We start from the raw sequence: 26303 nt of genomic DNA, 5'->3' as shown, positions 1-26303 counted from the left end.
ATAAACAAATAAATAAATAAAGTGCATTCATTATACGAGTAAATGCATTACTTGGACTACATATAAAATCTGACGGCCTTCAGAATAGGGCTTCGTTACAATCTTATGACCAAGTGTAGCGATACGGGCTTGTTTGTCTGTCATTCTTGAATGTGAGTGCAAAAAAAAAGGACAAAGACGAAGGGAAGAAAGCACACAGACTGACACTGTTTGTGTGTGTACCTTCTTTACTTTGTCCTTGTCTTTTTTGCACTCACATTCAAGAACACTTATGACCGATATCTGTCACATCATGAAGAGTTTGATGCGATTTGTTGCATTAGAGGATGAAGTCGAATACCAATACCGGTGCCACACGGGCACCTTTAATCGCAATCAGTGTCGATCTGGATTAACCACGATCCAGATTAGGTGCTGCTACACGATTACTTTTAATCCCGATTAGGGGTGATTGAGATCAAGACTATTGCGATCCGTGCATCGCGATCTGCCTGAGAGATCGTGATTTTGCTGTCGTCTGCACCCCCTAGCCGAGCTTGTTGAAAGCATGATAAACAAGAAAATTGAGCATAGTTCAATAAAACCGCTTTAAAATAGCTAGATGTTTATAAAAAAGCAAATTCTAAACTGCTCGAATTGGAACAATATTTGAAGTATTGCATATTTTAGGATTTGAATCAACCACGTGTTGTTACGGGAGAAGCAGACGATAAGCAGTCGACCGTTGCATTCAGCATGTAGTTGAACTCTCGCCCCATCGGAGCTGTTGAATCACCTCGAAGCAAAGTGATTATGACTGTCGCAAGCCTTTCGACTATGTTGCAACGTATGTGCACTTCGTGGTCGACTAAAGAGATCTTTACAGTAATTGAACACTGGCAGGAGCTACTGGAACATACTTGAGGTGCCAGAAGTGAGGCACTGGTGCATACGAGATTGACGCTTCGCTGCGACTACACGGCTACGAGTGGGGGCCACCAGAAATAAAAACGAAGGTTAAGAATCTCACACAGCAATGCAGGTAAGTGCTAGGAAAATTTTATCGAATGATCGATTTATGAAATTACTATTGTAGTGGCCCGCCCGGAAAGTCTTTGATGTTCAAGCGGTTGTTGCACCAATGCTGATAAAGGGCTCTAGAGATAATATACCGCACGTCAAGTTTGTCAGTGGCATGGGGGATCTGGCGCCGACATGGCTGCCGGAACCTTACGTCGAGTATTTCTTCAGTTGATGCAGATGACAGCGATTGCCCGGGACGCCACAGCATCAGCGGTGTGTCAGGCCCTGCCGGACATTTCTGTGACGCAAAACTTCTTCATTGAACTTCTTTGCTTTCCTGCGGTCCAAATGCCACTTGATATGACAGCGCTACCAGCGGTATTGTCGTGTAGCCGGCACGGCGACACGTAAAAGTAACCACGCTACACCACTGTACGATCCATGACAATAACCCAGTTTAATCAGCGAGGATCGTTTATATACACACGAGCGCAGTGGTGCCATCTATTGTGAGTCCAATGACTCAGAAGGCCATCTGGTGTAAACGCACAACACTACATCTACCCCCTCTCTTGATAATAGAACACAGATTATGTGCATAGAAGAGAAACAGTCACTACTCGTGACAGAAAACTATAGTAAGTCTCCACTGTAAACAAGTCACTGCACATAGTCTCTCTGGTGGTCTTCGCTCCCGTGTAGAGCGACGGAGGGGCACCGGCTGCTCTTCTGGCTGATGGACGACCTCTGGTTCGTCGGCACGATCAGCACCCAGTCCTGCGGTCGTGTTCCCCGTTGGTGGAGGCCGTGGTGGGCTTGGCGTATGAGGAGGCAGTGCTGACCCCCCCGGAGACTGTGCAGCTTCCTGTATTGGGATATTTTGGGTCGCGTGGCTCTTTGCATTCGAGGACGGTTTTCGTGCTGTGGCGTTTCCTGCCGACCCGTCTGTCTCCATGTCCGCCCACAGCAGTTCTTGTCTTGCCCCCGTTTCTTCGTGAGCAGCTTCATGGGGCACAGCCGACAGTTGGGAGGCATTCCAGCTACGGCCGTCCTCCAAGTGGAATGACCATCGTCCTACCCGCCTCAGTATTTTGAGTGGAGCCCCAAAACTAGGGGTGCCTTTTATTCCAGGTACCGGGCGTTTCACCCGCACGTAGGCCCCCACTTTAAATCTGGGCTCCCGGGCTGCTCTTCGCTTGTCTGCATACGCCTTATTTCTTTGTTGGTATTCGCAGACACGACGCCGAAGTCTACGCAGTTCACGAGCGAGATGGGTGCCGAAATCCGCTGATGGCTGGCCAACAACATCTAATGATGTCCTCATGTGGCGGCCATGAAGCAACACTGCTGGAGAGATGCCAGTGGCGCTGTGAGGTGTGGCTCGGTAAATACCCAGGTACTCTATAACTGTGGTCTTGATTGGTCGCTGCTCTAGGAGAGCTAGTTGTATATACGATTTCAAGACCCTGTTGAATCTTTCCATTAAGCCATTGGCTTGAGGATGGTAAACTGCCGAAAAGAAATGCTTAATGCCCCTGTCTGCAAGGAAGCACTCAAATTCACTCGACCTAAACTGTAGGCCGTGATCTGAGACTAGTTCAGTCGGGTAACCCTCTCGCGCAAAGACAGCAAGCAGAAAGTTGATCACCGTGCGAGAAGTGGTGTCACTGCAGAACGCAATCTCTGGCCATCTGGAGAAGTAGTCCACTACCACGATGACAAATCGACAGTCGGCCGGTGCACGTTCAAAGGGGCCCATGATGTCTATTGATATTTTGTCCCAAGGCCTGTCAGGAAGCGGGACAGGCTGTAGTGGGGCTTGCCAGTTCTTGACACTCTTGTCCGAGGCATGACAGGTGCTGCAACTCCGGACGGCGGCCTCCACATGCTTGTCAAGGCAAGGCCACCAGTACTTCTCCCTGATGCGCTGCTTAGTCTTCACAATTCCCGGGTGTGACCCATGAGCTAACTGGATGAATGTATCCCTTAGCTTGGCAGGCACTACAACACGTTCTGTGTGCAGAAGCAACCCATCTACTACCGAGAGCTCGTCTCGTATATCATAGTACGGAGTCAGTTCTGCGGCAAGTCTTTTCCTTGTTGGCCATGATGACTGGATAAATTGCATTACCTGCCGTAGTATGTCATCCTCCGCGGTAGCAACCTGAAGATTCTCCCGATCTACTGACGATGTAACCAAGGACACAACCTCTTCATCAACATGGAAGCCCCCTTCTGTGTCTGGCACGGGCAGTCTGGACAAGGCATCTGCTACCTGGTTGTGGGCTCCGCTGCGGTACTGTATTTTGAAGTTGTAGCGCAGCAGTCGTGCGGTCCACCTTGCAATACGAAGTGGCCGCTGTCTTGTGCTACGGGATGAGAGCAGTGCCACCAAAGCCTGGTGATTCGTCAGTAGAGTAAATGATCTGTCCCAGAGGTAAACGTGCCACTTCTCGCAGGCCCACAGACAGGCAAGGGCCTCACGCTCTCCGGCCGAGTATATTCGTTCTGTCTCAGTTAATGCACGCAATGCAAATGCCACAGTACGCACATGGGACCCCTCCACTTGCTGCAGTACGGCACCGAGACCGTACGCAGAGGCATCTGTTGCGACAATGACAGGTAGCGTCGGGTCAAACATTCGGAGGACCTTGTGGGATGCTAGAAGTCTTTTGACTCCCGCGAAGCTCTCTTTCGCAGCATCATCCCAGTCGAAGTGCACGTCTTTGCAAAGTAGACGACGCATTGGCTCTACTTGCTCTGCCAGTCGCGGCACGAATTTGGAATAGTATTTAACTAGCCCCAAAAAGGAGCGTAGCGTGGCTGCATCTCTAGGCGCAGGAGCATTGATGATTGCATCAATCTTGGTCTGGAGCGGTGCTATACCCTCTGCGCTGACGCAATGTCCTAAGAACGACAACTCCGACGTGTTGAAGACGCATTTTCGGTTGAGCTTGAGCCCAGCTTCTGCTATTCGTTCCAGCACTTGCTCCAGGTTTTGCCTGTGTTCGCTCTCCGTCTTGCCAAAAATGATTATGTCATCCAAGTAGCATAAGACCCCTTTGCAACCTCCAAGAATTTTCGTCATGATCTCCTGAAATGCAGCTGGTGCGGATGCCAACCCGAAGCAGACCCTCTTAAATCTAAAGAGGCCATCGTGAGTTATAAATGAAGTTAGGTCCCTGCTGTCTGTGTGCAGCACAACCTGGTAGTAGGCTGATGCCAGGTCCACCTTGGAAAAGCAGCAGGCTCCATTGAGGGCATGAAGCAGCTCCTCCATATGAGGCAAAGGGAAGTTGTCTGCTACTATAGCTTTGTTGGGTTCCCGGAGATCGACACACAGTCGAATGCTACTATCTGCTTTGCGGGCTGCTACAATAGGAGATACCCACTCGGAAGCATTGACTCTCTCAATGACATCAGCAGCAAGTAGCTTCTCAATCTCGTCAAAGACCGGCTGGCGGACTGAAAATGGTAGGGGTCGCAGCTTCTGTGCGACTGGCGCGATGGAAGTTTTCATCTTAACTTTGTGCTGAACACCTCTTACAAGTCCCAGGCCAGGCAAAAACAAGTGGCCAAACTTGGTCCACAGTGTTAGCGGCATTCCAAACTTGGGAGGGCCAAGGGGTTTTTCATGCCTGGGGCTTCGGGGAAGGCCTGAACTCATTGCTGGAAGCTCTCGGCATTCCTGCGTGGACATTTGCAGGCAGCGCAATTCCTCTCCCATGATGCGAAGGCCAAGGGCTTGAACAGCATCCAGGCCAAGGAGAGATGTACCACATGGCGTAACAAGAAAAGTTACAATGGCTTCTTTCCCCTTGTATGTGACTATGGCGTGAAATGACCCCAGAACAGGAATCTTCCTGCGCGAAAAATCCAGCAATGTAAGATGGGAACTTGTCAGTTTTACTGCGTTAGCGAACAAGCCTTGGAATTGGTGCTCACCCAAATAGACACGGCCGAGCCTGTGTCCACCAAAAAGTTCATGGTATGCACCCGTGTCGTCGTAACTAACGCGACATTGACATCCACGTAGACGCCTGTGCTCTTATCAGTACGGACCGCCAAGATGCTAATGACACTGGTAGCATCCTCTTCCGGAACGATTTCCTGGACCTCTGCAGAATACCCTTCTCGGCCGCGACGGTAGCTGCGACATGCTCTCTTAAAATGGCCGCGGCGTCCGCAGGCAAAACATGTGCGACCGCGCGCGGGACATTCCGTAGGCGAACACCGTGCTGCGCCGCAGTTTCCGCAGGCATTTACATTTCTAGGCCCGGGGACAGCAGCGGCGGCGGCATTCATATCAGGTGAAGGTGCGCTGTACGCGCGTGAGCAGCTGAAGTGGCGACGGCCCGGGAGGTGTCTGCCATTATCGCCGTTATCTCGTCGATCGTGCCTGGCTGAGCTGTCTCGCAACTGCTGCTGAATGCGCTGCACAGGATTGGCGAAGGCTTCGGATTCATGCTGGGTTTGCTCACGAAGCCATGCTACCTCGACAGCATGATCGAACGTAAGGTTATCGTCCTCCAGCAGCAATCGCTCTCGTAGCCGCGGGCACGTGACGCCTGCTACGAACTGCTCACACAGGTTTTCGTCCGCTTGAGAGGCGAAATTGCAAAGAGCTGCTAACTCCCGAAGCGCTACGGCGAAATCAGTGATGGGCTCACCCTGCAGTTGACGACGCTCCTGGAATCGATGGCGTTGAAGGCGGACGTTGCAAGGGGCGGCGAAATGCTTCGAAAGCATCTCAACGGCTATGTCGTACTCGTCGGGTGGGCGTAGGGCTTCCGTGGTCATGTCTTGCGTTCCAGTAGGTGCAGTGGTTCCGATGATTCCAGCGGCGGCATCTGGCGTGACCGTGACACCGGGCGCAGCACTCGTTGTCTCTGCCTTGGTTTGCGTCGTACTAGGTGGAAGCGCGTCGAAAATGCGCTGTCCTTCCGTCCCAAAACAGTGCAGCAGGAGGGCTCGGCGACGGGGTGCGGGTAGCTCGTTTGCTCCGGACGCCAGCAGAAACCTTTCAAACAGTCGTAACCATCGGGCCCATGGCACATCGGGCGTGCCGGGGGTGGCCAGAAAAGGAGGAGGTGGCAAAAGACCCGTGCAAGCCATCCTCATCGCCAGAATGTCGTGTAGCCGGCACGGCGACACGTGAAAGTAACCACGCTACACCACTGTACGATCCATGACAATAACCCAGTTTAATCAGCGAGGATTGTTTATATACACACGAGCGCAGTGGCGCCATCTATTGTGAGTCCAATGACTCAGAAGGCCATCTGGTGTAAACGCACAACACTACAGGTATCAACGTTCGGTTGCGAGCGGACATGTAGCTGGCAACGATGGAAGCACCGTGACAGCGAAGCACTACAAAAGCACACCCACCATTCAACCACTTTGGGATCTGGCGTCGACATGGCTGCCGGAAACTTACGCCGAGTATTTCCTCAGGTTAGTTACTTTTACCTCCCTGTATACGGTAGGCCATTTAAGAAATCGGCGCCAGATCCCACTGCTGTTCTTTGTTCGGTGCTTTGCTACCTGTTGGCCTTGCATGCGAACGCTGTTGCGTGTGGTCATATGATGAAAACGATTTTGCTGTTATCTGGGGATATAGAGCAAAACCCAGGCCCTCTAACACCGCAACAGGAAAAGCAGATGTTCGACAACATCATGACATTACCTTCACAGCAGATCTCTCAGTCTGCCATTCTTAATGAACTTAGCTCTATCTGAGCTAACCACGAATTGTTTCAACAAAAAATAACAGAAGAAATACATTCAGTGCGAAAAAAGCAACAGGCGCTTCAGCAGCGAGTGGCAGATGTAAATGATAGATTAACACGTGTAGAAAATAACACCCCCCTAGGTAACACGGGCAAAAAAGAACTTCAGCAACTTGCAGCTCAATGTGGAGTGCTTGCGCGTGCATGTCAGGCTATGAAAGATTGTCAGGACGACCTCGAAAGTAGGGATCGTTGAAGTAACCTGGTATTTTATGGTTTCCCAGATAATGAGAATCAAACGTGGGAACAGTCAGAGGAAAAAGTTATCTCTTTTTGTTCTATTGACTTACAGCTCAAAATTGCCCCTGACGCAATTGAACGAAGTCACAGATTAGGCCGATATTCGGCGGCAAGGAAAAGGCCCGCCATGGTAAAGTTTCTATCTTTTAAAGAAAAAGAATGTGTGCTGAAGTCTTCTGGCAAGCTAAAGGGAACCAACTTTGGAATCAGTGAAGACTATTCACCCAAAGTCAGGCTAGAGAGGCAAAAATTGATACAATACGCTAAAGGAAAGGGTGGCGATTTTAAGCTTCATTTCAATAAGTCATTCATGAATGACCAAATATTCTTGTACAACAGTGCTGAAGATAGAGTTGTGCCTAGTCGTAGATAGCAGTCACCTCGAAATGCCATTTTACTGATGAAAGAATTGAGAAAAAATGAACTAACCTGCATCGGAGTTAACTGTCGCAGTTTGAAAAACAAAAGAACAGAATTTCTTTTGTTATTAGACATGACTAAACCACACAGTTTTTGGCACAGAATCTTGGCTCGATACCACCATCACAGATCATGAATTCTTTCCGGCGACCTATGCAGTATACCGAAGGGACCGCACGGCGCACGGAGGTGGTGTATTCCTAATGCTCCATAACAGTATCAGTAGCGTTCGTATTCATGGTGTTAGTGACTTGTGTGAATCTGTGTGGTGTAAGGTTATGCTGAGTGGTGGCTCAACTGTGGCTGTTGGTTCCTTCTACGGGCCCCCTAGCAATACAGCAGCCCAGCCTTTATTTACTTTAAGCAATATTTTGTCATCCCTAAATACAACATACATAATAGTTGCCGGTGATTTTAATCTACCCGATGTTGCATGGTCCTCAATCAAACCGATAATTCACAGTGAGTCACTGCTACATACAGCTATTCAAGAAATCGAGAATGCCCATCAGTTATATCAGCTTTTGACAGCCCCCATGAGGGTGTGCAGTACTAGAGCAAACGTATTAGACCTGTTTTTTTTTTTTTTTTTTTGCAATCATCAAACGCTTGCTTCCTCTGTTATTACAGTACCAGGTATTAGTGATCACGACGTTGTCCTTGTTAAAATGCGCTTAGCTGTAGCTCAACAATGAGCTTTGGGGCCCAGAAAGGTGTTTTTATATGAAAAAGGAGACTACGCTTCTATTTCAACGAAACTATACGCTTATTTACCTGAGTTTCAAGAACTATGCTCGTGTTCTGACGTGAATGGCTTGTGGAATGAGCTAAAAACAAAACTGTTATCTCCAGCTCAAACTTTTCTATCATCGCGAGTCATATCAGCCAAACAACGAAATGATAAACCATGGCTACGTGAGGAACTCCGAGGGCTCATAAACAGAAGAGGTCGTCTCTATCGCAAATACTGTCACACGTCAGACCTTGCAACATACAAACAGATGAAACTACTAGGTAAGAAGATAATCAAAGATCTGAGGAAAGCAGAGAGAGCATACTTGAGTGATCTGAGTATTAAGGTTAAAACCACCCGAAACTCGTCTGGAAATACGTTAAAAGAAAGACAAAGGTTTCTGGTGGTATTCCTGATATAAACGATGGTACTAAATAATTGTCGGACAGTACAAGTAAAGCTGAATGCTTTAACTGGTACTTTCAGTCTGTGTTTTCGGTTTCGTCAGCGGTTCAAGCTACAATGTGCGACACAGTAACGTTATCGGAAATGGCGGAGTGAAATTTCAGAACAAGGTGTAGCATCTCTTTTAAAAAACCTTAGTGCAAACTTGGCATCAGGGCCAGATCAAATCTCAAACTTCATTTTAAAGAACTGTGCCCTTTCAATAAGCCCATTTCTTACAGTTGTGTTCAGAAATTCTTTATTGCAGGGTGCATTACTTGATGACTGGAAACGAACAAATGTAATTCCTATTTTCAAGAGTGGTGACAAGTCAAATACTTGCCACTATCGGCCCATTTCGTTAACGTGTCTGTCCTGCAAGACACTTGAGCATATTATATACTCAAATTTGGCAAAGCAGCTTCAGGCTAACAATTTTTTCTGTCCAACACAGCACGGTTTCCGGAAAGGGTTTTCCTGCGATATGCAACTCGTAGAATTTACACATGGCATTGCCGCAACATTAAATTCCGGTAGCCAAATTGATTGCATTTTAGTAGACTTTAGCAAGGCTTCTGACACTGTTAAACACTCGCTCCTTTTACTGAAATTATCGTATCTCAATATATTGACACGTGCGGTTCTTTTGGTTTACGAAGAAAGCCGCTATCACTTTCCAGTGACACGCGCGCTCGTTGTGATTGCTTGCGGGGAGCATTGTTATCACTTTCTGTTAAGCGCAACGCAGGCCGCGTTTATCTTGCATGCCACTCTGGAACCGTGTGGATCATTCTTGAAACTTTGCATGCTTGACGCGCACATTTTAGTAACTTCTGGAGCTCCAAAAATAAATCGAGAACGCGATATGACGCGTGTATAAAAAGCCGGCGCAGTGCGCCACTAGTCAGTCTTTTTCCGTCTACCGACGACTGTTCACGCCGCTGTTGCTGTGAGTTGTGTTTGGCCTTGTTTTGCTGGGCACAAGTTCACCCAATAAACAGTTCGCCCGACATCGCCCTGACTCCTGTGTGCTTCCTCTCAAGTGCTGCGTGTGTCACAACCGCGTGACATCTGGTGGAGGTGCTTCTCGGCCCATGTACCGTACGCCCCCGTCCAGCCGTGAGCCAAGCCCAAGCCGCCAAGAGGACGCCGCCGACCCGGTCGTTCGAGTGAGCCGAAGACAACAAGGACTACCGCCCGAATACCTGCCGCTTCCCGACAAGGACAAGAAAACAAAGGCTGCTACGAAGCCGGCATCCACGATGACGGAAGCAAGGTCTTCGGCAACCGTGGTCGTCAACCAGCCCAGAGAGCCGCCTACCTTCCGCGGATCGACCTACGAAGACCCGGAAAGCTGGCTTGACATTTACGACCGCGTCGCAGCCCTCAATAAGTGGGACCCGGACGACAAGCTGCGTCATGTGTATTTTTACCTGAAAGACGCCGCAGGGACTTGGTTCGAGAACCGCGAGTCAACGCTTCGAACCTGGGACGACTTCCGCGTTGCTTTCCTGCGCACCTTTGCAAGCGTCGTGCGGAAGGAAAGAGCCACATCACTGCTTGAAACTCGGGTGCAGCTCCCCAACGAAAACGTAACGATCTTCACGGAGGAGATGACGCGACTTTTCCGCCACGCCGACGCCGACATGTCTGAGGACAAGAAGGTTCGCCTGCTTATGCGAGGAGTGAAGCAGGAGCTCTTCGCCGGACTGATTAGAAACCCGCCAAAGACGGTACAAGAATTCCTCTCCGAGGCTACCATCATCGAGAAGACTCTTGAAATGCGGACCCGCCAATACGATCGGCGCATGTCGCCAGACGTCGCAGAAGTCCGAGGACTCTGCCCCGACGACCTGCGCGAGACCATACGCGCTATTGCTCGTGAAGAACTGCGCCGCACGTTGCCATCGTCTCAGCCCCAAGTCGCCTCTCTCGAAGACGTAGTCCGCGAGGAACTACAGCGCTCACTGAGCGTTCCTGAACGGCCACAGCCCCAACCGGAGGCGATGACCTACGCCGCTACTGCACCTGTTGCCGCTCCTCGCCAACGCCAGGACCCAACGTCTCCACAGTTTCGTCGCCAACCACCGCCGCCACCCCCGACGCCTTCCCGCTCGCCAGTAATCCAGCGCTCGCCGAGGAAAACTGACGTTTGGCGCACCCCGAACCACCGCCCACAATGCTACCACTGCGGCGAAGCCGGGCACACCTACCGCTACTGCCAGTACCGTGAGATGGGACTGCGTGGCTTCGACGTGAACGCGCCGCGTCTGCGCCCAGGTGAGCGACCTCGCGACATCGCCGACTACATCGCGGACTACATCGCCGGATCGCAGTGGCAACGACGACGACCATCCCGTTCACCTTCGCCTGGCCGCTACGCCACTCCGGATCGCCGCCAGTACACCGGCCCTAACCGGGGCCGATCCCCAAGCCCCTACCCGGGAAACTAAAGGCAGCAACCGATGGAGGTACGGTTGCTGCACGACGCAATGCCGAAGATCCTCCACCACCGCCGCCGCCGCTGCCGATGACGACGACCACGACGCACGAACTTTCCAGACGTAGTCGCAGTACGCCGCCTGAGCAGAGTCTTCACGACAGAGCCTCGCCGCCGACGCGACATAGCAGCGCCGGACCAAGCCGACGCAGCCGTGATCCAACGCCCCGACCTAACCGGAACGCCAGACGACGAACCACCGACCTCGACGTGATCATCGACGGCCACAGCGTCACCGCCCTAGTCGATACCGGCGCCGACTACTCTGTCATCAGTGGTCTCTTCGCCGCTAAGCTCAAGAAGGTAAAGACTGCATGGGAAGGACCGGATATCCGAACAGCAGAGGGCCACCTTATAACACTGACTGGAACCTGCACGGCAAGAGTCACGATTCACAGCCAGACGTATTCTGTGAGTTTTGTGGTCCTGCAGCAATGCTCGCGAGACGTCATTTTAGGCATGGATTTCCTGGACCAGCAAGGCGCAGTCATCGACCTAAGATCTAGGTCAATCACGCTGTCCACGGATAATGCAACGGCGTCAGACTGCAACGTCGCTCACAATGCCTTGAATGTAACAGAAGAGCAGGTAAGCATCCCGCCACTGTCGAGCGTCATCATTTCCGTCGGCACCAAAGCGTCTACCAACTTACAAGGTGTCATCGAAGGCGACCAGCACCTGCTCCTAGACCGTCAGATGTGCGTCGCAAGAGGCATAGCTAAGCTTCATAACGGCGAAGCCAAGGTAATGGTGACGAACTTCAGCAACGAATATAGGCACTTGAATAGGGGCACGACAGTAGCACATCTAAGCGAATTTGTGGAAACGAGCAATGCCTTCGCCCTCACCGATTCTCAGGGAGCCGCAACGTCGACAGCAGTTTCCGTGCCCGCCTCCGACGTAAGTCAAGGCCTTTCCAGGCAGCAACAAAAGGAGCTCAAAGCCTTACTCCACCAATACAAGGACTGCTTCTCGTCGTCATCGAGGCTTCGTCAGACCCCTTTCGCGAAACATCGCATCATAACCGACGAATATGCCCGTCCGCTCCGTCAGAGCCCCTACCGAGTTTCTGCACGGGAACGCGAGGCCATCAAGCAACAAGTCGACGAAATGCTGCGTGACGACATCATTCAGCCGTCTACGAGCCCGTGGGCATCACCCGTGGTGTTAGTGAGGAAGAAGGACGGAACCCTACATTTTTGCGTCGATTATCGTCGCCTGAACAAGATCACGAAGAAAGACGTGTATCCCCTCCCACGGGTAGACGATGCTCTGGACAGACTCTACAACGCAAAGTATTTTTCGTCGATGGACCTCAAAACCGGCTACTGGCAAATCGAAGTAGACGAGAGAGACCGAGAGAAGACTGCCTTCATAACACCAGACGGCCTGTTCGAGTTTAAGGTCATGCCCTTTGGTCTTTGCTCGGTGCCCGCGACGTTCCAACGGGTTATGGACACAGTACTCGCAGGCTTGAAGTGGCAGACTTGCCTCGTCTACTTGGACGACGTAGTCGTATTTTCTTCCAACTTCGACGAGCACCTCCGGCGCCTTGAAGCTGTTCTTCGGGTAATCAAAGCCTCGGGACTTACCCTGAAGCCAGAAAAGTGCCGCTTCGCCTACGAGGAGCTATTGTTCCTTGGCCACGTTATCAGCAAGTCGGGAGTGCTCCCTGATCCACAGAAAACAGCTGCGATCGCCGACTTTCCTGCACCCACCGACAAGAAAGCAGTACGCCGATTTCTTGGCCTCTGCGCTTATTACAGGCGCTTCGTGAAGAACTTTTCGCGGATCGCCGAGCCGCTGACGTACCTCACGAAGGCCGACGTCGACTTCAAATGGGAAACGCCGCAAGTCGAGGCATTTCAAGAATTAAAGCGACGCCTACAAACGCCGCCAATACTGGCGCACTTCGACGAAGAAGCTGACACCGAAATTCACACGGGCGCAAGCAGCACAGGGCTCGGCGCCGTGCTCGTGCAGACGACCGACGGACTTGAAAGGGTCATCAGTTACGCTAGCCGGTCACTTTCGAAGGCAGAAGCCAATTATTCCACGACAGAAAAGGAATGCCTTGCCATCATCTGGGCTACATCAAAGTTCCGCCCCTACCTGTACGGCAGGCCTTTCAAAGTCGTGAGTGACCACCACGCCTTGTGTTGGCTAGCTAACTTGAAGGATCCATCAGGGCGCCTCGCACGGTGGAGTCTCAGACTACAAGAATTTGACATCACCGGCGTCTACAAGAGCGGACGAAAGCACTCCGACGCCGACTGCTTGTCTCGCGCCCTGTCGGTCCGCCGCCCCAGGATGACCGGGACGACGACTCTTTCCTGGGACCCATAAGTACCGACGACTTCGCGGAACGCCAACGAGCTGACCCAGAGCTCAAGATCCTCATGGACTACCTGCAAGGCAAGACCGCCGACGTGCCAAAAGTATTCCGCCGAGGACTGGCTTCGTTTTTCCTGCGGAACAACGTCCTCCTGAAGAAGAACTTCTCGCCGCTCCGCGCCGACCACCTCCTCGTGGTGCCTTCAGCGTTACGTCCAGAGGTTCTGGAAGCATTACACGACGACCCGACAGCCGGACATCTTGGTGTTTCCCGCACACTGTCACGAATACAAGAGAAGTACTATTGGCCTCGCCTCACTGCCGACGTCACCCACTACGTAAAGACATGCAGAGACTGTCAGCGACGCAAGACGCTGACAACTAGGCCAGCCGGACTTCTGCAACCCGTCGAACCACCTCAACGGCCATTCCAACAAATCGGCATGGACTTACTGGGGCCGTTCCCGACGTCAACTTCTGGCAACAAATGGATTGTCGTAGCGACTGACTACCTCACCCGCTATGCCGAAACAAGGGCCTTGCCCAAGGGCACTGCCGCCGAGGTCGCCAAGTTCTTCATTGAGAACATCGTCCTCCGCCACGGAGCCCCCGGGGTCCTCATCACCGACAGAGGTACAGCCTTTACGGCTGACCTAACGGAGGCGATCTTGAGGTACAGTCAGACAAGCCACCGCAGAACCACCGCGTACCACCCACAGACGAATGGCCTCACCGAGCGTCTAAATAAGACCATCGCCGACCATCGCCATGTATGTGGACGTCGAACACAAGACGTGGGACACCATACTCCCGTATGTAACCTTCGCGTACAACATGGCCGTGCAGGAAACGACGCAGTTTGCTCCATACAAGCTCGTCTACGGACGGAGCCCAACAACGACGCTTGACGCCATGCTACCGGTCAGCACCGACGAAGAAGACCTCGACGTCGCCAGCTACCTGGATCGCGCTGAAGAAGCTCGACAGCTAGCCCGCCTGCGTATCAAGAGCCAACAGACGGTCGACAGGCGCCACTACAACCTTCGACGACGCCACACCAAATACCAACCCGGCGACCTTGTCTGGGTCTGGACGCCGATACGACGACGGGGATTGTCTGAGAAGCTCTTGCGACGCTACTTTGGACCCTACAAGGTAGTCCGACGTCGTGGTGAACTGGACTATGAGGTCGTGCCCGATGGCTTAACGTCATCCCAACGACGCCGTGCACGACCCGAAGTCGTACACGTGGTGCGACTTAAACCTTATTATGCGCGCTGATTAGCTGTGACGCATTGTTAATGTAATTTATTGCATGTACTCTCTCTTATGTTCTGTCTTTAGCATCGGGACGATGTTTTTTTCAGGGGGGGGTAGTGACACGTGCGGTTCTTTTGGTTTACGAAGAAAGCCGCTATCACTTTCCAGTGACACGCGCGCTCGTTGTGATTGTTTGCGGGGAGCATTGTTATCACTTTCTGTTAAGCGCAACGCAGGCCGCATTTATCTTGCATGCCACTCTGGAACCGTGTGGATCATTCTTGAAACTTTGCATGCTTGACGCGCACATTTTAGTAACTTCTGGAGCTGCGGAAATAAATCGAGAACGCGATATGACGCGTGTATAAAAAGCCGGCGCAGTGCGCCACTAGTCAGTCTTTTTCCGTCGACCGACGACTGTTCACGCCGCTGTTGCTGTGAGTTGTGTTTGGCCTTGTTTTGCTGGGTACAAGTTCGCCCAATAAACAGTTCGCCCGACATCGCCCTGACTCCTGTGTGCTTCCTCTCAAGTGCTGCGTGTGTCACAACCGCGTGACAATATCTGCGAACACACTGACATGGCTACAAGCTTATCTCTCATGCAGGAAACAATGCACCATCATCGATGGCGCGTCGTCATCACATGTAGACGTCATTTCAGGAGTGCCACAAGGCTCCGTCCTGGGGCTGCTTCTTTTTTTTTTATTTATATCAATGATCTTGCTGAATGCGTGGACAGTAAAGTGAGGTTGTACGAAGATGACTGCTGCATATATCGTGAAATTAAGTGCACTCAAGATTCCGAACAACTGCAGAAAGACCTTGACTCTGTAATAGCATGGTGGAGTATGTGGAAAATGCAGCTTAACGTGTCAAAGTGCTGTGTCGTTAGGTTTACAAAGAAAAAGCAGCCTTTTATCACAAATTACGTCATGGAAAGGATACCATTATCCATGGTAAATGAATACAAGTATCTTGGCAGTGTCATCAACAGCACACTAACGTGGAATGATGATGTTCGCATGGTATCAGTTAAAGCCAGTCGCGTGCTGAACTTTCTACGCCGAAATTTCACAATCGCCCCCTCTGTTCTTAAACAAGTTCTTTACGAGCCAAATGTACGCCCGATTTTAGAATATGCTTGCACTGCCTGGGACCCGGCCACTAAGTTAAATATTGATGCATTGGAGCGCATTCAGAAACGTGGCGCCCAGTTTGTGACCGGTGATTACGACTTCACCAGAAGGTCTAGCAAAATGGTTAGTTCACTAGGTTGGCCGTTACTCTCCTCAAGGCGTAAATATATCAGGCTATGTCTTTTCTACAACCTAATAAACGACAAAACTGGGATCGATAAAAACAAATACATCAGACCACCAACATACATCTCATCACGACGGGACCATCCTTTGAAAGTGTGTGAATATATGTGCCGAACATCAACGTATGCAAATACTTTTTTTCCTAAAGCTATACATGAATAGAACAGTCTTCCAAAAAACATTGTGACCGTTCCTTCCACAGCATTTTCTTCCTTTTTAAAGGAGTATGTTGTCACACAATGATATTGTATGCTGTGATTTAGGTATTTCAGATTTGTTTTTATTTTTTGTGTGCCGTGCAATTCAACTTGTCCCCACTGATTTAAATGCACTTTGAATTTGTAAACCCCCCTACAACAATGCCCCCAGAGGGTGCTATAGGTATAAGTGTAAATAAATAAATAAATAAATAAATAAATGTCTTACGGCACGCGAATGCCACCTGGGGCATTTCATCTGACCTAAGCTCGAACCAGATTAGCTTGGGCCGTGTAGCAGCAGTCATAATGTAGATTGCGATCAAGAAAACTGATCCAGATCATCCTGATTGTGATTAAAAGTACCCGTGTGACACCAGTATAAGTTACCGAATTTGAAGACGATTGTGAATTTGTTCATTTTCATTTTTTCATTTTTCCATTTTATTGAGGTTGTTATGATTACATTTCATGAAATGCACAACACTTATTAGACCCATAGCCGTAGGCCAGTAGGGGGTCTAACGGGAGAAAGTATACAAGCAGAATACAATTTGTATAAAAAAATCTGAACATCAAAAAACTTTGATTTTCCAAGAAAACGAACAAAAGTACAAGAATATATCATTGGGATTTAAGGTGACGTAAATGTTTGAGAGAATGTACAGAAATGTATACAGAACGCATTGTTGCACTTTGTTCATCAATTATCAAATAAACAAGTACAGACAAAACATCAAACTATGTGTAAGGTTTAGTACATGGTCAATACTATTGTTCTACATGTAGCAAATATCTTTTGAATGCGCTCGAGAAAGCCCTAGAATCTTTAATCTGAAGTGGTATGTTACTCCACACTTCAGCTCCTACGAACTGCAGTAAGCGTTCAACATAATGCAGTAAGCGTTCAACATACACGTTTTTAGTAGGTGGAATATTAAAATTCCACAATGTCATGCATCTAGTGACGCGGGACGAGGAAGAAAAGATAGATACATCAAAAGGTACACTGTGTGCAATAACATTACTGATGGTGACTGCGGTTTTATGCTGCCATAAGTAATCAAAAGGTAGAATATCCAACTTGTAAAACGAAGATGTACTGGGTTCATTATATGCCGCATAATCTTTTATTCAAAGCACACGCTTCATTTCATTTCATTTCATTTTATTACCTTAAAGACCCCATTGAAGGGGTATTACATAAGGGGTGGGTACATATATGAGAACGTGAAAACCATTTATTGTTTTTTTACAATGCAAGGTAATTTGTTACGGTGTTCAAAAAGGTGGTAGGACAGGTTATAGCGGTGATTTCGTTAGAAAGGCCGTTCCAGTCCGTAGCTGCACCAAAAAAGAATGAGGACGAAAAAGTGACGGTGCACGTACACGGCCGCTCAACTTGTTGCGGGTGACCAGTACGATGGGAGATGCGTGCCGGAGGAAGAATGTATGGTGGCCTGCCGAGCGAGCTGTAAAAAAACTTGTGAAAAAGGGAAAGACTAGAAATGCGGCGACGAGATGCAAGCAATGATAGGCCAGATTCTGTTTTCAGTGCTGATATGCTGACGTCGTAAGAGTACGTAGAATGAATAAATCGTGTGGCACGATTTTGAAGTGACTCGAGTTGATTGATGAGATATGCTTGATGCGGGCTCCAAATGGCTGATGCGTATTCTATCTTCGTCCTGACGAGGGATTGATAAGCTAGTAATTTGACATTATTAGGAGCGTCACGCAAATGGCGTTTTAAAAACCCGAGTGTTTTGTTAGCAGATGCAATGATGTTCGTAATATGCGTTGCCCAGGTTAAATCGCTACAAAGGGTTACTCTGAGATATTTATAGGAAGGAACTAATTCGAGGTTTGTGTCAGCAATTTGGTACGGGAATACTATCGGATTTCGACGGCGGTGAAAGGAAACAGTTTTACATTTGTTAGGGTTGAGTTCCATTAGCCAAAGGTTACACCAATCCTGTAAGCTTAGTAAGTCAGTTTGAAGAGACGTGTTATCCGAAACGTTGTTTATTTTACGATAAATAACGCAGTCGTCTGCAAACATGCGTATGTTAGAAGATGCATGTAATGGTAGGTCATTAATGTAAATCAAAAACAGAAGCGGGCCTAGGACAGACCCTTGAGGGACACCTGAGGTTACCGGGGTAGTGTTAGACATTTGATTGTTGACGGAAACTGATTGCGAACGATTAGTTAAGAATTCTTTAATCCATGCTAATACGTCATCATTTAAATTCAACGCGGCAAGCTTTAGTAGTAGGTGCTCATGAGGAACTTTGTCAAATGCCTTTGCGAAATAGATGAAGATGGCGTCAGTCTGAAGGTTAGAGTCGAGGTTAACATGCAGGTCGTGAACAAACATAGCTAGCTGCGTTTCACACGAATACCCTTTCCTAAAGCCATGCTGCGCAGGATGAAAAAAATTATTGGAATCAAAGAAGTCCATGATATGTGTGTAGATGATATGCTTGAGGAGTTTGCAGGGTACGCTGGTTAATGAAATGGGACGATAATTTAATGGTGATTGTTTGTTACCCGATTTGTGGACTGGAACGACCTTTCCGTGCTTCCAATCTGGAGGCAGCATTCCTGTTGAAACTGATTGTGAAAATAGTAGACACAGATACGCTGCACAGATATGTTTAGTATTTTTCAGGAGTTTGGATGTAATGTTGTCTACACCAGCTGAAGAAAAAAGTTTGATTTTGTCTATTAGTGATGAAATACCGCTGGACAAAAACGTAATTGGTGGCATGGTACATTCAAAGTTCACATGAGGGATGGTAAATGACAACTCAGTTTCTTGGGTGAAAACGGATGCGAAGGCGGCGTTGAACACGCGTGCACATTCCGTGTCACTTAGGGCATCCCCTAACTCATTACATAGTGTTATACTGCACGTGTCCTGTGGGTTTATGACTTGCCAGAATTTTTTGGGGTTGTTCTTAAGCATGTTCGGTACGTCCGAATGGAAGAATGAGTGTTTGGCGTGACGTATGGCTTGCAGATAAGCAGATTCGGCGGCTTTGTACTTGTTCCATGCATCAGGGGTGTTACGGGACTTGGCTGCGCGGAAGGAGCGTTTTTTCTTGTTTTCTAATCGTTTCAGTGCTTTATTGAACCAGGGTTGGGCGGTATTAGGATTGATGTTAATTTGGGGAATGTATTTATCAACCATTTCGTTTAGCTTATCTCTGAAAATCAACCAGTTTTCGGTTACATTATGATGAGAAAAGGCAGTGTCAAAAGTGGAGTAAAAATTTGTTAGTTCAGAGTTAATTGCTTCGTAATTTCCTTTATCACACAAACGGATAGTTTTTTTTATGGTCGGGGCTAAAGCTGGCTTAATCACGAAGTCAACATGAATGACTTTATGGTCACTGATTTCAGGCAGGTATGCAATGGAGGACACGCACTCTGGATAGCTGGTTAATATAAGATCCAGAATGTTTTGGCAGTTATCGGTAACGCGGGTTGGTTCTGTAAGAACTTGAGATAGGTTAAAGTTAAGGCATACATCAAGGAAGTCGTTCGATTCCCTTGACGTAGCCGCTGGTGCAGGCTGGCTTGCCCAATCGATATTAGGAAAATTAAAATCGCCAAACAGAATTACATGCATGTTAGGGTGTTTGGTCGTTATTTCGCTTAGTATATTATTGAGCTTAGAAGAAAAATCGGGAGTACTGTGAGGGGGCCTATAGCAAACGCTTTTGTAATATGCGGATAGGATCAAGGTAAGTTTTAAAGGTCCATCCCCATGAGTCTAAGCAGTATGATAGATAACTATGAACAAACAAAAAATAAAGGATTCTGAAAATATTTCTGCTAAAATAATTTCCAGCAGTCAGTAGCATACTGCAGCCAGATGCTGGTTTAGTACAAACAAAATTAATTTGTTTTTTCCATTGTAATTGGCCATTGAACACTACACCGAGATATTTAAATTCTTTTACATGCTCAAGTTGGCAGTTGTTCATTGTAAGTCAAAATGACTCACTGCTTACATTTCGGTAACGGGAGTGAAAATTGGTGCATTTGGTTTTCTTTGCATTGAGTGTTAATTTATTCACAGTAAACCACTTACAAATATTTTCCAGCTCTTCATTAGCTCCACATTCTAGATCGGCTATGTTATCGGCGGTAACTATTAAAGCTGTGTTATCAGCGTACATTAGCAACTTGGCCGATTTGAGTATGCATGGCAAATCATTTACATATAGTGAGAATAACAGTGGCCCCAGGACCGACCCCTGAGGTACCCCTCACTTTATGCTTAATAATGACGACGTAAGATCTTGCATGTAGACCATTTGATGACCTCCATCAATGTAGTTAGAAAAGAGGCTAAAAACTTTGCCACGGAATCTATAGTGTTTTAATTTCATAAGCAGAATATTATGATTGATGGTATCGAATGCCTTTTTTTAATCAATGAAGACAACTGCCACAAGAAGGCTGTTGTGCAGTGCTGTGTTAATCTTCTGTGATAACGATAACACAGCTGTTGATGTGGAATGGTGTGACCTAAATCCATGCGGCTCCGGACAAAAAGCATTATAATTTTCTAAGAATAGGCGCATTCGTTTTCCAAGAATCTGTATGATGAAGAATTGTATGATGTATGAAGAATTTTATATAATAGTATACAGGCCCCTGAGACCTTACTAGTGATGGATGACTTCGGCACACATGACACATGACGCTGATAATGAATGTTTCATTTGTAAGAAAAGATATCTCTTATCTTGGCCTGCTTCTTCGTCTCCAAAATGAAGCGGAAGACACTGGCCTTGATCTTACTGAGACTTTCCAGGTGCAACAGCCTGCTTGTTTCCATGTTGCAGTAACACCTGCGAATTAAGCCAAACACTGTCACCCCTCCAGCGGGGGAGTACGTAAGTATAGTTGCCGCCTTGTTTGTACAATCTTCACCGCCACCTGAGCTGTCCGCCTTGAAGCCTTGAGTAACCACAGTGGTGTCCTTGTCACGAAGGCTCACAACAGCTTCAACATTGCTGTCCACTTTGACAAATCTTACGTAATCGTATGCAAACAAATAATATGCAGAACAGCCGCCAGAAAGAAAATGACAATTCGCCAAACGCATGGTCTGTGCGCTCGTCATCGCCGTCTTCACTGGTTTCCACAAGCAGGGGGGCAACAGCCGAAATGAAATTTGGAGCAATTTTAGGAGCAGGAAAATGTCACTGATATAGAATTTGGAGCATTTTTCGCAGCAGCAAATTGTTACTTTTGAAGCACTAATATCCAAATTGGAAGCTGGTTATAGGGAAAAAAAATCAATTTTATTTATCACAATATAGCAAATTTGGAACAGTATAAAAAAAAGCTTAAATTTAGAAAAAAAGGCATGTACAAGCCATTCAGCATCCCCTAAATCGTACAGAGTGAATGTGAGCACTGCAATTTCAATAAAGGTATCTTGAACCACCCCACTCGGCAAACAATGATAAAGCCCAGATTAGCATTTGCCACGCCAGTCGGATCCTTTGACAGACTCTGAGGATTGAATTGTGGATCTGTCACGCTGGTGACCTTAGGGATAGAAAAAGAAAACTGACACACAGTTTTATTTGACTTTTTTAGGGCTGCACAAATGCTATACAGTGCTCCAAACAATTGTCAGCAACTTTTTAGACGTCACCGATCATACTAGAGTCGAAACCCGCAATAACGAAACCCCGCGAGTACGAAATCTTCGCGGCAACGAAATATTTCGGGATCCCCGGCGAACATTCATAGAATCCCATGTGTTACGCATCTCGCGGCAACGAAATGTCTTTGGACAGCGATCCCACATTAACAAATTTTCTACCACGATGCGGGCCTTATTTTACCCCCCCCCCCCCCCCCCCCCCGCCAAAGGTTAATTGTCAAAAATATTGTTATGTGGTTTCGACTGACTGAAAGAGGGCATAGTGGGGCATACCCAAAAAAGGGTGCCTCAGACTGATAGTAAAGAAGTGGACGTTGTTGGTGAGCTGCGTTGTGTCTGCGGACTGACAGCTGTTATTTTCCACGTAACATTTTGGTGGAAGTGCTGGGTACTCTTCTGACAACGGAGCTACGCAGTGGACGCCTCCTTGAGTCTGCTACCATGGCTCCAGGTGAGGATACGGCTTCGCCACCTACCTCAGCAACGACAGCAACCAGGTACGTCGCCCTAACGCAACCCCGTGATCCCGGTACCTTTACTGGAGAGGACAACGCGAATGTGGACAAGTGGCTTAGCATGTACGAGCGCCTCAGCAAGCAATATGGCTGGGACCCAACCGTTATGCTTGCGAATGTCATTTTCTATCTTGACAAGACCCCTCGCATCTGGTTTGAGACCCACGAGCACGAAATCACAAGATGGGAAATGTTTAAACAACAGCTCCGCGACCTCCTTGGCAACCCGTTTGGTCAACAGCTTGATGCCCGAAAGCAATTGGCCGTACATACACAGATGTCCACTGAGCCCTACTTGACTTATATTCAAGACGTCTTAGCGTTGTGTCAAAGGGCCGATCCCAACATGACTGAGGCCGACAAGATTTCGCACGTTTTAAAAGGAATCGCCGACGATGCGTTCAGCCTGCTTGTATTTACCAACGTAACGACCATCGACGCCGTGATCAAAGAGTGCCGCCGTCTCGAGCAGGCGAAGAGTCGACGCATTTCGCAGCAGTTTCAGCGCCTACCCAACACCGCGGCAACGTCGTCTTCCAAAGCCACTCCTTGTCATCCGTCTACAACGGAAGACGTGACGCGCATCGTCCGACGTGAACTCGAGGCCGCTTACCCGGCTGCCAAGAAACCGACGTTTCCCCGACGCCTCAACGCCACCTGTCGCCTTGATCCAGGCTGTTGTCCACCAGGAATTCGCTAACCTTGGTATCCTGTCCACTGCACCCACCCTGATAATACTGGTCCCTCGATAGCTTCTGTGGACATGAGACGTCGCCGTCCGTACTCTATTCGAACCAGAAACCCGTCTGAATGGCGAACAGCTGATGATAAGCAGATCTGCTTCCGCTGTGGTCACGCTGGACACATTGCTCGTTACTACCGCAGCCAATGGCCATCTATGTCTTCTGGCTCGTACCCCGCTTACAGTAACTCATTCCGTCCACCAAACCACCGTTATCCGACCCGCACTGAGTCTACAGCATTTACTGCCCCAGAGGACTACGGCCACCCTGTCCCGTCGTCGCCACTGCCTCAAAGCCGCCCTTCTCGTTCAAATACGCGTCGCCGCTCTCCCTCACCATCGTTTAACCGCCGCATGTCCCCAGAAAACTATGCTGCGCAGCTTCTGGAGGTGAAGCTGCCCTGTCGACCTTACCCAAAAATCCTCTGTTGCCCTTACGTTTGAACCGGAACACCCTAGAAGTATATGTTGATGGCACACTTGTTGGAGCTTTGATAGACACGGGCGCTCACGTCTGTATTATGAGTTCGCCTTTTCATCGTCGCATGAAGACGGTTCTCACGCCCCCCTTGACCAGTGTCGTCCAAGTTGCAGATGGTGCAACAGTCTCTGTCGTCGGTATGTGCACAGCTCAACTTACCATAGCCGGTCATCAAGTGGTGGTCCTTTTTACCGTGCTTGCAACATGTCCCCACGACCTCATACTAGGCCTCGATTTTCTTGCCGCCAATTCTGCTTTGATTGATTGCTCCGCTGGTGTGCTCCACCTTGAACTGCCACAAATCAGTGCCGCCCCGTACCAACCTACATGCCGAGTACAATGCAACGACTTTGTTCGCCTGCCCTCCAAAACTGTGACGTACGTCAATTTTCTGTACTCACCAGCTGTGCCCGATGGTGACTATTACGCTACGCCTCTCACCGACGTACTCCTTGCGCACAATGTTGCAGTGCCCTATACGGTGCTCAGCATCACAGATAACAAAACTTGTCTACCTCTTGTCGATTTCGGCTACATGAATCAGGTGCTTCCACAAGGCATTTCTGTGGCCCACCTGTGTCCGTTGCTCGATTCGCAAATTGAAGTGCTTGCCTTAGACACACTTGTTTCACCGCTGCGCACATCACTCGCAACACATTCGGGCAGCCGTCAAATTGTAGACATGATAGCCACTGATCTTCCGCCTCCGCAAGTTGAAGCCCTACAACATCTTCTCGAGGCCTACCAGGATATTTTCGATTTTGGCGACCGACCTCTTGGGCAGACGTCCTTTGTCCAGCATCGCATACACACAGGTGATGCCAACCCTGTTCACAGCCGTCCCTACAGAGTGTCTGCTTTTGAGCGGAGCATAATTCAGAAGGAGGTGAACAAGATGCTAGCAAAGGACATTATTGAACCATCCTCCAGTCCCTGGGCATCCCCGGTTGTATTAGTTAAAAAGAAGGACGGATTGTGGCGATTTTGTATGGACTATCGCCACCTTAACAACATCACCAAGAAAGACGCATACCCTCTGCCCCGCATCGACGACGCCCTTGATTGCCTCCATGGTGCCACCTACTTTTCTTCCATCGATCTTCGTTCTGGTTATTGGCAGATTGCCGTGGACACCATGGACCGAGAGAAGACGGCTTTTGTAACACCCGATGGCCTCTACCAATTCAAAGTCATGCCTTTCGGCCTATGTAATGCCCCCGCCACCTTTGAACGAATTATGGACTCCCTGCTCCATGGATTCAAGTGGTCTACGTGTCTTTGTTATCTGGATGACGTGATTGTGTTTGCTCCCACTTTTGAAGCGCACATTGAGAGACTGTCGAAAATTCTTGATGCATTCCGTCTCGCCGGCCTTCAGCTGAATTCATCCAAGTGCCGGTTAGGTCGCCGTCGCGTTACAATACTTGGACATATGGTTGACGCTTACGGCGTACAGCCTGACCCAGAAAAAGTTCGAGCTGTGAAGTAATTTCCTGTGCCGAAAACCGCCAAAGATGTCCGCAGCTTTGTGGGGCTCTGCTCCTATTTTCGGCGGTTCATCAAGAACTTCGCGGAAATCGCTCGGCGAAAATCGCCCTAACAGATTTACTCAAACCAGATGAGACGTTTACCTGGGGTCCCTCGCAAGCAGCAGCATTTTCCAACCTGACCACTTTGCTCACTTCTTCTCCTGTGCTGGCTCACTTCGACCCTACGGCACCGACCGAAGTGCGCACCGATGCCAGCGGTTACGGAATAGGCGCTGTGTTGGCTCAGCGACAACGTGGGCAGCATCGTTTGATAGCTTATGCCAACAGGCTGCTGTCCACCTCAGAGCGTAATTATTTCATCACAGAGCGCGAATGCCTAGCGCTGGTGTGGGCAGTCGCAAAATTTCGCCCTTACTTATACGGCCGACCATTTATAGTTCTCACCGACCACCACGCTCTCTGCTGGCTCGCCTCCCTCAAAGATCCCACAGGTCGTCTCGCCCGCTGGGCACTCCGCCTTCAGGAGTATTCTTACACCGTAGTGTATAAATCAGGAAAACTGCACAAAGATGTGGATTGTCTGTCACGCTACCCTGTGGCCGACTGCGATCCTACGAGCACTGATTCTGTGGGCTGCGTCCTTTCCATCTCCCAGCTGCTTCATCTCGGGGACGAGCAGCGCCGCGATCCGGATATCAGCCACTCAATACAACAGCTCGAATCTTCACCGCAAGACGCTTCTGTTCGCATGTTTACCTTAGAGGACCACACCTTATATCGGCGTAATTTATCGCCCAATGGTCACGACCTACTTCTGGTCATACCAAAGCACCTGCGTTCCACAGTCCTACATGAGCTCCATGACGCGCCAACCGCGGGTCACCTTGGTGTCTCTCGCACATATGACCGTGTCCGCCGCCGCTTCTACTGGCCTGGCCTTTCACGCTCTGTACGTCGTTATGTCAACGCTTGTGAAATTTGCCAGCGTCGCAAAAAGCTGTCGGGACTCCCTTCCGGATATCTTCAGCCCATCGACATCCCATCGGAGCCATTCTTCCGTGTTGGTTTGGACCTTCTCGGTCCCTTCCCAACATCCGCCACCGGAAACAAGTGGGTCGCGGTGGCTACGGATTACA

The 26303-nt window shown here is 49.0% G+C and overlaps 2 protein-coding genes across 8 annotated transcripts in view; both read right to left on the bottom strand.

The window, feature by feature from the left end:
- The window catches only part of LOC119167780 (PHD finger protein 12), a 381633-nt gene that overhangs the window by 159759 nt on the left and 195571 nt on the right, over positions 1-26303 (bottom strand). The window lies entirely within an intron of this gene.
- Positions 4909-6123, bottom strand: LOC142804289 (uncharacterized). The gene has a single exon (XM_075891056.1). It carries the CDS (start codon positions 6121-6123, stop codon positions 4909-4911), a length of 1215 nt encoding a protein of 404 aa, XP_075747171.1.

The sequence above is a fragment of the Rhipicephalus microplus genome, chromosome 3 (genome assembly GCF_043290135.1).
Source record: "Rhipicephalus microplus isolate Deutch F79 chromosome 3, USDA_Rmic, whole genome shotgun sequence".
NCBI lineage: Eukaryota > Metazoa > Arthropoda > Arachnida > Ixodida > Ixodidae > Rhipicephalus > Rhipicephalus microplus.
This window is presented reverse-complemented; position numbering and strand designations above follow the sequence as displayed.